This window comes from Pyrus communis, chromosome 17 (genome assembly GCF_041283825.1).
Source record: "Pyrus communis isolate YQ-2024b chromosome 17, ASM4128382v1, whole genome shotgun sequence".
Classification (NCBI taxonomy): Eukaryota; Viridiplantae; Streptophyta; class Magnoliopsida; order Rosales; family Rosaceae; genus Pyrus; species Pyrus communis.
In genome coordinates, this window is record NC_142581.1 from 27,182,102 (window position 1) to 27,194,041 (window position 11,940).

Consider the following 11,940-nt stretch of genomic DNA (forward strand, 5'->3'; position numbering starts at 1 on the left):
TAGTGATATTTTTCTTCACTTGTAAGCGAGAGGTTTTAGATTTGATTTTCGTCAAATGCGAGTTTGAACCATATTATTGTTAGTCCATTATAAGGTTACGTTTACCTCTTCTTCTTAGTATAGATAATATTGTTTATTTAAAAATAAAAAAAAAATCTAGGTCTAATTGGATTAAGGAAAGTGCTATCACACACCCTATTTTACTCCCCCAAACACTTGTTAATTTTTTGTCGATGATATATTCTTCAATTTATTCAATCCAACGACTGAAAATTGATGGGGTGTGTGAGAAGTAAAAATAGGTGTGAATAACACTATCCTGGATTAATAGCTACCGTGGTGATAGGATACCATGAGTAGTCCGAAGACAGCCGTGGTAAAAAAAATTAGTATTTAAACTCTTGTGGTGAAGTATGTTAGAATTTAAACCACAAAATTGAAAATTTCGTCAAATCTTTTTTAATTGTTAACACATGATTACGCTATTACCATGAAGGCTATTAATCCAATTAAGTCATTAATCTAAAGATAGATAAAATCATGTGGTTGGCTTTAGCATCGCTCAATAAAAATCAGAAAAAAATACAAAGACCACTAGTCTAATTCGGGTTGACTGGAGCTCTACCCGGGCCAACCAGACCCGTGTCCACTGTCAGTAACGCAGCACGCACACCGTTTCTCAATTTTCAATTGCATTTGCCTTGCTTTGAGAATATGAATGCTCTTGGCGGTGGCGGCCATGGCGGCCTCTGGGGTTGGAACTACTCATCACCCAGAAAACCGAAGCAGCAAAGAAAACGCCCATTTGATTCCAAATCCCAGTCTTCCTCCAAATCTGTGGACGCAACCGGAAGAGCAGGTCACTGGTTTCCCTTAAAGCAAGCCGCCACGGCTGGCACACTGGCTCTGACGGGAGATACAATTGCTCAGCTCACACAGCGCTGGAGAAAAGCAGGCGCGGAAGACCAACAGGTTTGTCAAATTTAACGTCTCTTTCTTTGTTTCATTAAGCTGTTTGGTTGCTGAGAAGTTAAGGTAAGATATTGGAATTTTATGCTGTGTTTGGTTGCTGAGAAAATGTAGGAAAACTTAAGGTAAAATATTGGAATTTTATGCTGTGTTTGGTTGCTGAGAAAATTAGGAAAAGATAAATATCGGAATTTTATGATGGGTTTGGTTGCTGAGAAAATGTGGGGTAAGGAAAAGTGTTTTGGGTGCTCAAAAAATGTTTGAGGGTTTATAAAGTTTGAGGCTTGGAATTATTTATAGTTGGGGTTTGGAGTGAGAAAAGAACAACTTTCAGCTTCCTGCGATGTAAATTGCAGTTAATTGAGAGTTGGTTCTCTAATTCTGAGCACAACAGCTACTTATTAATTTTCAGGATGATTTTGTTTCGTATAATTGTACCGAAGTTGGCGCAAATGCCAAACCGGTGTTTCCTTGGTTGTATATTGTGTTAAATGAAGGAAACTCTTGGGCTCGTTGTGTTAAACTGACTAGAAAGAACAAGTGCCTAATATGGGCTGGATGGCCCTGTTAGGCCACAATTTCCCAGCTTATAGGTTGTTATCCGCTAAGCTATTGCTTAGCCGAAGGTTGTGGTTTTAAGTTTGTAGTGGGTGCAATTATGGATCAGCACTTTGTACTGTGAGTCTTGAATCTCTTTTAGTTTTTTGGCTCTGCTAGCGAACACGATTCTAGGTTTGAGACATATTACCATAAACCTTTTTGTAGTGACGAATCTTGCATGTCACCAGAAAAAGCATCCACAATACAAAAAATCGATTCCTACGTTGTTTTTTCTGTCGAATCTCTAGTAGCTTTTCTAGTAGCTTTATTTATAGTTGGGGTTTGGAGTGAGAAAAGAACAACTTTCAGCTTCTAGTGATGTAAATTGCGAGTTGGTGCTCTAATTCTGAGTGCAGCAGCTACTTATTTAATTTGCAGGATGATTTTGTTTCTTATAATTGTACCGAAGTTGGCACAAATGCTAAACCGGTGTTTCCTTGGTTGTATATTGTGTTAAATGAAGGAAACTCTTGGATCTCGATGTGTTAAACTGACTAGAAAGAACAAGTGCCTAATATGGGTTGGATGGCCCTGTTAGGCCACAATTTCCCAGTTTATAGGTTGTTATCCACTAAGCTATTGCTTAGCCGAAGGTTCTGGTTTTAAGGTTGTAGCGGGTGCAAGATGGATCAGCACTTTGTGCTGTGAATCTTGAATTTCTTTTAGTTTTTTGGCTCTGCTAGCTTTTTGTAGTGACGAATCTTGTATGTGTTCCTAAGAAAAGGAGGTTGTCCATTTTTCGGGAGAACTCTTGAATGAAGGTGGAAAAGAATCAAGTGTCTTTCGGAAATGGTAAGATCTTTGGCACAAGGAGGAGTTGACCTGTATCATCTTGACCGGGTTCTGTCTTCGAAGGATACCCCTCTTCGATAAAACAGTGGAAATATTATCTTGTCAGTTTATGGCAATGTCATTCTTATGTGTGGTCTCAACCAGGAAGTATTTATATAAAGTTATAAACCAATTATCCAAGCATTCCCTTGATTTTTTTGGGTTATTTTTCAAGTATGCGACCAAACCTTTCGGTGGTGCGGAGTCAAATGCTAGAAAATTCATTTATAATGGATAATGCTATGAAGATCATGGTGCGTCTCCTAGTTGATTTATGTGGTCCATCCTCCAAGCTTGTTGACTCTTTGTAGATCCGTCAATTGGTCTAGTCTTGTCTAATATTATAGTTTATGTTTTGTAAGGATGCGTTGTTACATTATTATTTGTGTTCCTTTGAGTTTAGTGTTTGATGACCAAAATCTCTTTCTTAGGATGTAACACATGCTCTCCTCTCACACCATGATTGGCTTCGTGCACTGCGGATGACTTCCTATGGGTTTCTTTTGTACGGCCCTGGTTCTTATGCTTGGTACCAGTATCTTGATCATTCTTTGCCTGCGAAAACTGTAGAGAACCTACTGCTGAAGGTACGACCTCTTTTACATCACTGTTGAGGTAGCATGACTCTAAGGAACTTCGGAAACAAAACAAAGTAAATTTTGAGGAAATAAAAAATGAACGGAACCCATTTGGAAGGTATCTCATAGCTTTCTTTTCTTACAGGTTTTGTTGAATCAAATTGTGCTTGGTCCATGTGTGATTGCTGTTGTTTTTGCGTGGAACAATTTATGGCAAGGGAAACTCTCACAGCTTCCAGAGAAGTATCGAAGAGATGCTCTTCCCACCTTACTTTATGGTAAACTTATTCTGATTGTTATTTATGTTCACTCTGCATTTCAGATTTCATAAACTCATATTTTTCCAATTTTTGTTGTATTATTTTGTGCAGGATTTAGGTTCTGGATACCTGTCAGTTTATTGAATTTCTGGTACACCATTTTCTCTTCTGCTATTTATTTCCTCTTTTTTTCATCTCCTCTGGTACCGGAAATTTAAGCCGTGCCTCAATTAGTGTTATCATAGACTGTTTGAAATTGTTTGTAAACTAGTAATTTCTTTATAAAGACAATGAAAGATTTTTTGCGGTGGGTGATGGGAAAATTCTTTTCCGAGAACATCATACTCTGGCATATACTCCACTTTTTAATACCAAATCAAGTGGTAGCTTTATCTAATTGACTGAAATGGCTTTCGATACAGGGTGGTACCTCTTCAAGCTCGTGTAGCTTTCATGTCCGTGGGTTCAATTTTCTGGAACTTCTGCTTGTCTTCAACTATGAGCAAGTAGCATCTGTGCATTTTATCAACGATTGTTATCAGCAACTTTGGCCATGAGGTATCATTTACACATCTGATTGCTTACCTTGCTTTGAGCTTCTTAGTTCTTCCTGTCTTATGCTATTTCTTTACTCGTGGCAGGTTGGGTTGGACGTCTGACATCTGGGAGACCGCGGTTGAGAAGAAAATGAGGACCAGAAGCAACTTTTTAGTTAAAAAATATGAAATTCAAGCCCTTCGGTTTTGAAGTTTGATTGTTATAACAACGCGGACCTTGTGAACTGATTCTTTTTCTGCTAGCTGTAAAAGAAGAAAGGAAAACGGGTACTTTTCTTAACGTACCTGGTCATTACTCTAATCTTTCAGCCACTCAGTTGTTGAAACTGCCTTTAAATGGGCTAGGTTCCGTTACTTGAACGAAACTAGATCTTGTGGAATCATATTGAACATTTGGCAATGCATTTTGAACTTTGCTACAACTCGAGCATACTTGTTCTATGGCAAAAATAAACAAATAAATTCATACAGCGACCAATACGGTGGATGCTATCGAAGATCTACCAAGTTTACTTGCAACGCAAGGATCTAAAGCAATGTGCATTACAGATGTTTGCAATGCAAGGATCTAAAGCAATTTGCATTACAGATGGAGATATACAACATCCTCCGTGAACGAAATGTAAGAATGTTTAGATGCCTTGCGATAGCTAATGGGGCCAAAAGGTGACAACTGAGAGTCTGAAAGCTCAGACTCGGGGGAATAAACTTTAAGAACTGGGGAGCGCACTACAATGGACAGAATCCACGGCGCACGAGCATCTGCAAACCGTTGATTGACTCATAAGAATGAGTGCTTGATTGTTCAGTTGTGTGTGGCCGTTGCTGGGAAACCTCTGCCATAGAATGCATTGTTATCTCAATCACATCGCAGAAACAGGAAAAGTAGAAACTGAACGGGTTGGAATCGATTCCTACGTTGCTTTTTCTATCGAATCTCTATTAGCTTTTCTTGCATGCCACCAGAAAAAGCATCCGCAATACAAAAAATGACAACCTTGATTGACAAGGATATACATACATATATACATATATACATATATATATATATATATATATATATATATATATATAGACACACCTTGAAGCAGATGAAGGAATAAAAACTCTCAGAACCCGAAAACACATCAACAATATTGCATAGGAAGTGCAAACTCCGGAGATAGGCAGAACGTAGACATCATGAGCAGAAGTACCAACACTACCTATTCTCTTCCTACTCCTCCTCGTCCTCATCTTACCTATCGTGAGCCGTTTGATCTCTACTTCGGGAATTTTGAGGACGATTTTGGTGAATGGGCTTCTGGGATCTCTGGTAGTCCCTTCTATGATAATTTTCAAGCAACTCAAGTAAGTATAGTTTCTTTCCCTTTTTCTTTATGATACGATGTGTAGAATATGGCACAAACTATTTTGGTTGCATAATCAGGTAACCAGAACAGGTGCGTCGGATTCAAGGCGACCATTTGAGGGAACGCTAGCGGTTGCAAGATCTCTTGGCTCAGCAGGGTAATCGCAGTCGAGATCACAGTTCACATGCAGATTTTTCACCTTTTTTTTTTTTTTTTCATGTCATTGATTCACATATCAGTAAAATGATTAGTACGCATACGTATGTGGTTTAGCATCAGTTCATATATGATCTAACGGCTAATGTGCCTCTTTAGAGCGCAGCCATTACTAGTACATTTTATTTGTTATCCCTCTCTCACCTTCTACTGATGAAAAACTTGCAGTTCAGCAGCAGCACCAGGTCCCCGAATTCATTTTCTGGTCCTTGGCGATGATTTGGCACGACAGGCAGACCCGAGGACTAGACAGATGGTCGGTAACCAATGGAATACGGCCGCCCCTGGACTTGAAGCAGACTCCAGATTGACCCATAACGAGCAAAAGAGGGCGTTGCAGAAGCTGAAGAAAGAGATATACAATCCTTTGAGGAGAATATCGAAGAGGGTGAACTTGTATTACAGAGACACAGTTGTGAAGGAGAAGGATATGGAGAATGATGAAAAGAGGTGTACCATTTGCTTGGATGACTTTGAGCCCAAACAAGAGGTTATGCTCACTCCTTGTAAGCATATGTTTCATGAAGAATGCATTGTGCCTTGGGTGAAGAGCAATGGTCGTTGCCCAGTATGTAGGTTCTCCATATCTGAGTGAACAATAAATACCTCGTCCAGAGAAAAAGAAATATCACTAGATTAAGAGCGTTAACGAGTCGCGACAAAGAAGTATTATTGTAACAAGAACTAGTTTAGTTATAATATTTTTAGTTGTTGAAATATAGTTTAAGTTAAATATCCGGTGAATGTTTTAAAAGGCAAAAGCGAAACAAAGGTGTTTCATGGACAGCCTCAAGTACCTAAAATTATTATTACAACTTAATATATATATATATATATATATATATATAGTAGGATACTTTGTAGAACAATTAAGCAAACATGTCAAGCAATCAACATTTGACTATTATTATTATTTTTTTAATTCACATCATAAAGTCACAATAAACTAATAGAAACTAAAAGTTGGAAACGTAAATTTTATAAAAAATAAAAATAAATAAATAAAAAACCCTGCCCAAAACAACGTCACATTGTGTTTGGGCTGTTTTTTTTATTTTTATAAAAAGATTCATACGCCCAGGTAGCCTAGACGCTTAAGGCAATAGCCTAAGAGTTTAGGCTAGTATATAGCCCACTTCTACTAGGCAAAAATGTTTTCCTTATAACTCCGCCTCGCCTAGGCGAGTCATAAAACTAGTTTTTTTAAAACACTTGAACTAATACATATAGTTCTTATCTCTTGAATCATACTAAATTCGGGTTCGTTTGACACATATGATTAGATTGGAATGGATAACCTCTTGAATCATACTAAATTCAGACTCATTTGGTACACATGATTAGATTTAAATGGATAACCTACTAAATTAAAGGTATTGGAGAAATTATACAATTATGACCACCTCTACTAAATTCATAATTCTCATGAAAAGACATTCATTCCAATACTTCTTAAAATGGTTGGATTAGAAGGGATGAATTTTTTCATAGTTAATCCTTTCCAAAATATTCACCAATATACCTTGTAATTTAAGAGTTTTTCATTCCAATTCAATCATATGTACCAAACAAGCCATTCCGTCGTCCAACATACCTACATCACTATTGATAAATCCACCACAGCTTTTGAATCCATCTTCGTTATTACTTTTGAAAACCCCAAATCACTAGGAAACTGAAACTCAAGCATCACTACAATTGCCCCCATAGCTAGCACAGTAAATAGGCCTCCATGAACTCACCACGGTTGTTATGAATAACCACACCAGCACCTCGAAATGAAACACCCCATTTTCCTGGACAATAGCACCAACACTGCAATCGCCTCATTGATTTTGTATTCTTAGGGGTCGTTTTATTTTCAACTTTTTTTTTATTGTTTATAAATGATATTATCTACACTAATGGGAGAAGGGATGGACTTAGTCTCATAATGGGCTACCAATAATGTGGTTCAAATTCGTCTTTGGCGAGAATCGAACCTAAGGCCATCTCCAACCGAAGGAATGCCAGATGGCTCGTTTTAGCTCTATAGCCCTACAAGAAATTAATATTTTAATAAACAGTGCAGGGCCATATTTCTGACCATCTCCAATCAAGAGGCCAGAGGTGTGACAGCCCGTCCCGGACTTTTCGTACCGTAAGGGTGAAATTATGGTTTTGCCCCTAGTATGGTTTTTTTTTTCGTTGTGTGGTTGTTTTTGAGTTTTGATTGGTGGAGTTTGGACCACACACACACCCCCACACTCACCCTCATCCTTATCCCTGTCCCGAGCCCCTCTCTCTCTTCCTTTCCTATTCTTTACGTACGGACAACACCATAACCCTCGAGATCTTCACGGATCGTGGAAACAAATTATATAGTTGTGCTCGTGAGGTCCTTAGGAGTTCAACCATACCCATTTCAGGTAAGGATACCTTCGTTTTCATGTCTAACTCGGGATCCCCCGATTTGATCATTGTTCATGCACACGTTAATTCTTGTGTTTTTGGGAATTTGAAGCTTGTAGGAAGCTTGGTGAGGTCCTTAGAAGGCTCGGGGTGGTTCGTTTGAAGGTTTTGGACGTCGGGATCGTGAGTTGCAGGTTTGGCCAGAGTTGGTGGTGTTTTCCCGGCGAGATTCCGTGGGTTTTAGTGCTTGAAAGTGGTATGTATTTGTTCCTCTTGTTGTAAGCTTCATTTTGGTACCAATTTTGTGAAATTTGGTTGAAAAACGAAGAAGATACAAAGTTTTGAAAATTTCCTGATTTTTCGTTTTGGCCTGAGAAGACGACGGAATATTCCGTTAGTTTGGACGGAATATTCCTAACGGCGTTAATGGAATATGTCAGAGTTAATGGAATATTCCTGACGGCGTTAACTGACGCCGTCAGTGTGCCAGGCACGTGCATGCGCGTGCAGCGTCGAAAAATTATTTTAAAAATATGGGGATGTTTGTGAGGTTGAGTAAATCACATTGGTGTATTCATACACCCCATTTGAGCATTGTATGAGAAGTTATTTCGTAATGTTGGTTATGTGCTTTAAAATTAACGTAATTATAGTTGTTTCGCATATAGGTGAGACCTATCCCGAGGACGAGCACGGTCACTCGAGGCAAGGGGGTTACAACCCTTCTACATACCAGTGAGTGGACTTTTGGTTTTCCGTATATACCTATATACTTATGTTTTTCCCAGAAAGTGAATTGAAATGTTTATACGTTTATATGCCATGCATTATGTTTGTCGTTGATTATACATTATTAGTTGCATATCTATATGTGTGTTTGGTTCTGCGGACGCACAGGTAAGTGTCAGGTAAGTTATGGTTTATATTTATTGCTTAGTGGTGATATGAGATGCATAGAGAGCTCATAACCTGCACCCTCGGTGTTAGTACTCCCGCCCAGAGTTGGGCACAGTCCTTCACGTAATGTTCACCTCCCGCACCACACGCTCATCTTAGATCCAAGTTAGGTGCACAGTACTATTGTACAGACCACTTTAGGTGGTTCCGACTCGTAGGTAACCCGCGATTATTCGCCCAGCCTTCACGTGATCGTAGCACTTGAGCGTACTTATTATACACCCAGTCCTGTCGTACAGACCACTTTAGGTGGTTCCGACTCGTGTGCAGGTATAGTTAGTGAGATGGAGATTTGAGCTCTAGATTCAGCCGTACATATCACGTTAGGCGACTCCGGCTGATAGATTACATGGCATTGTTTGGCATTACCTGAGTACTTGCATTTTATTTCGAGGCATTTGGCATGACATATTTCCGAGCATGATTTGTATATATGTATATATTCTATTTTTTTCTGGGAAGTATACAGGTTTTACGGCGAGGAGTTAGAACTTTGTTTATGAAATGGTTTTTGAAAAGCTTTGTTTTTGCCCACTCACGCTTTCTGTTTTGCGCCCCTCCAGATTTTAGTTTGGCTAGCGCTTTTGGTGGCTCCCCAGAGGATTTTCCCAGCTTATCTGACAGATTATCACTAGTGTAGGACCACCCTCGGGTGTGTTTATTTAGTGTTGTTTCTCCCGGACTGCACTAGGTCTTTCGTGCTCTGAACTTTGTTTCTCACACTTACGCTTGCACATGTATGTTCTTACTTTGTGTATAGCTAGGTTTTTATTTATTCGTACTTTTATTATTATTATTTTTAGCTTCCGCACTGTGCACATGGCTACGTTACTTCTACGTGACGGCTAGCATGCCCTGATCTCGGTTGGGGTGTGTCAAGAGGGCCATAGGCTAAACATAGCCTTGTGACAAAAAACCATCTACAACCAAGGGCCAAACATAATTGATTATTTTAATTTAAAAGTTACAACAACTTAAATTTAAAGGAAAAAATGAGAATTTTTTAATATTTTAAAAAAAAAAAATTTGGTTGAAAAAAGAAATTCAAATCCAACGGTAACTGACGTTAGCTAGCCGTTGGATTTGAATTTTTCTGGGCTATAAATAGGGTGGATATTGGGTTATAATTCACATACCTTTGAATTCAAGTTTGCAATGAATTCCAACTTTGAATCCTTTTCGAATTCCAACTGGGGGTCTTCATCAAATTCCAAATTGGAAGAAAAATGGGCGTAGATAAGATGAGAATATGAGGAGTCTGATGAAGAAGATGAAGCATGGTGCAACACACAATATATGGTAACCATGGCTACGGTCATGGTATGTCAACCAATTGAGGAACAAGCTCAATGGGGTGGCTATGTTGCTGGTCGCTCTTACAAACCACGAAACAGAGTGATCACGCATGCCAATCAAATGAACAACTATTTCAACCCCAACTCGGTGTACACTAAAGAGGATTTCAGACGTCACTTCCGGATGAGGCGCCATGTTTCTGAGCGTTTACTTCATGATGTCTAGCAGGTCAATCCATATTTTCGACAGAAGCTAGACAGAACAAGCCGCCCTGGTTGCTCACCTCATCAAAAGGTTACTATTGCACTACGAATGATGGCTTATGGCTCCCCAGCTAATTCGATGGATGAAACATATGGTATGTCTGAGTCTACATGCCTTGATACTCTTGCTGAATTCTATAACACAATTGTTTAGCTTTACAAAGAGGAGTACCTCCGTGAGCCAAATCAAGAAGATCTGGATCGGCTTATTCGCAAAGCTGAAGACAGTGGGTTTCCGGGTATGATAGGGTCATTAGATTGCATGCATTGGAATTGGAAGAACTGTCCCACCGGATGGCAAGAAGGCTTTAACAGAAGGTCGAGGAAGTCAACTATTGTGTTAGAGACGGTTGCGTCGTATGACACATGGATCTGGCAGGCTTTCTTTGGAGTCCCTAGATCCCAAAATGACATTACAGTTCTTAAGCGTTCACCCCTCTTCAATAACCTGATGGAAGGTAAATCACCTAAACTTGACTACTACATCAATTACTGTTAGTACAATATGGGGTATTACTTGGCAAATGACATCTACCCAAAGTGGGCGACACTTGTCCAAGCAATTCCAAACCCTGCGAATGATGTCGAAAAGTGGTTTACCTTACAACAAGAGGCACACCTGAAAGATGTTGAGAAAGCTTTCGGTATTCTACAAGTACGGTGGAAGATCATCAACGAATCGGCAAAAGAGTGGAGTCGAGAAAATTTGAACTCTATCGTGATGTCTATCATATTACATGACATGATTGTGAAGGATGAGCGAGATGGGTATATTGATGGAGAGTCTGATGACAACCAAGAGAATCCAAATAGGTCAAGAAGGGCTTGTGCAAAAATATATGATGGACCTAATTTGCCTTTGAATCCAAAAATTGGTAATATCTCTTTAAATAAGTATATGAGGCGTTATAGGATAATAAGTTATCATGCCACAAATAAGTACCTACAACAGGATCGGGTTGCACATCTTTGGGCCAAAAGAAGCATGGAGTAGGTGTTTAAGTTTTATGTTGTTAAAAATGTTGTTTAAGTTTCATGTTTTTAAATGTTTTTTTTTTATGTTGTATAATTTTTATGTTGTTTAATGTTGTTTAATATTGTTTAATGTTGTTTCATGTGACTTAATGTTATTTAATGTTGTTTAATGGATTAGGAAGTTATAGGGAAAAAAAATAGAATTTTTAAATTTGTAAAATAATAAAAAAAATCAAATATAACAGTTAGTTGACATCAATATGTTATCGTTGCATTCAAAATTCGGCCCCGCCCGGGATTGGCTGGGTTAGGCCTACCGGTTGGCCCTTTGACTCTTTTTTGCCCTATGTGTCCCACGAGCCCTTTGGCCTAGCCCTCGGTTGGAGAATATTTTCGGGCTATTTTCGGCCTTCTGGACCCTTCGGTTGGAGATGACCTACGACCTCTGACTTACAAGTGAAGATGAATAACATTAGATTGTAGTACTAAGTGGCAACTTTTTAAAAACTAAAAATTTAAAAACTTGTTTAGGAACTAATTTCAATTAAAAAAATTACAATGAAACCTTATTTCCAAATAAGAAATTGTTGGGTTTTTTCAGTCGTAGGTTTGGTGGACTTGTATTGTAAGAAGGTGGATGAAGCCTTTATGTCCCCTATTTATGAGTTATTGAAAAATAGGCCCAAAACATTCGA

General features: G+C 38.8%; 3 protein-coding genes across 3 annotated transcripts; all 3 read left to right on the forward strand.

Moving 5' to 3' along the window:
- Positions 1-564: 564 nt before the first annotated feature.
- LOC137708286 (uncharacterized) lies at positions 565-4,217 on the forward strand. The gene is made up of 6 exons (XM_068447330.2): positions 565-972; positions 2,832-2,987; positions 3,124-3,256; positions 3,350-3,389; positions 3,661-3,796; positions 3,880-4,217. The coding sequence occupies exons 1-5, from the start codon at positions 715-717 to the stop codon at positions 3,746-3,748; spliced, it is 675 nt and encodes a 224-aa protein (XP_068303431.2). The 5' UTR covers positions 565-714; the 3' UTR covers positions 3,749-3,796; positions 3,880-4,217.
- A 657-nt stretch (positions 4,218-4,874) lies between these two features.
- LOC137709397 (uncharacterized) lies at positions 4,875-6,080 on the forward strand. The gene is made up of 3 exons (XM_068448490.2): positions 4,875-5,145; positions 5,225-5,304; positions 5,532-6,080. Exons 1-3 carry the CDS (start codon positions 4,978-4,980, stop codon positions 5,956-5,958), a joined length of 675 nt encoding a protein of 224 aa, XP_068304591.2. The 5' UTR covers positions 4,875-4,977; the 3' UTR covers positions 5,959-6,080.
- Positions 6,081-10,016: 3,936 nt separating this feature from the next.
- Positions 10,017-10,769, forward strand: LOC148689748 (uncharacterized). The gene is made up of 2 exons (XM_088688527.1): positions 10,017-10,202; positions 10,425-10,769. Exons 1-2 carry the CDS (start codon positions 10,017-10,019, stop codon positions 10,767-10,769), a joined length of 531 nt encoding a protein of 176 aa, XP_088544653.1.
- Positions 10,770-11,940: the final 1,171 nt, after the last annotated feature.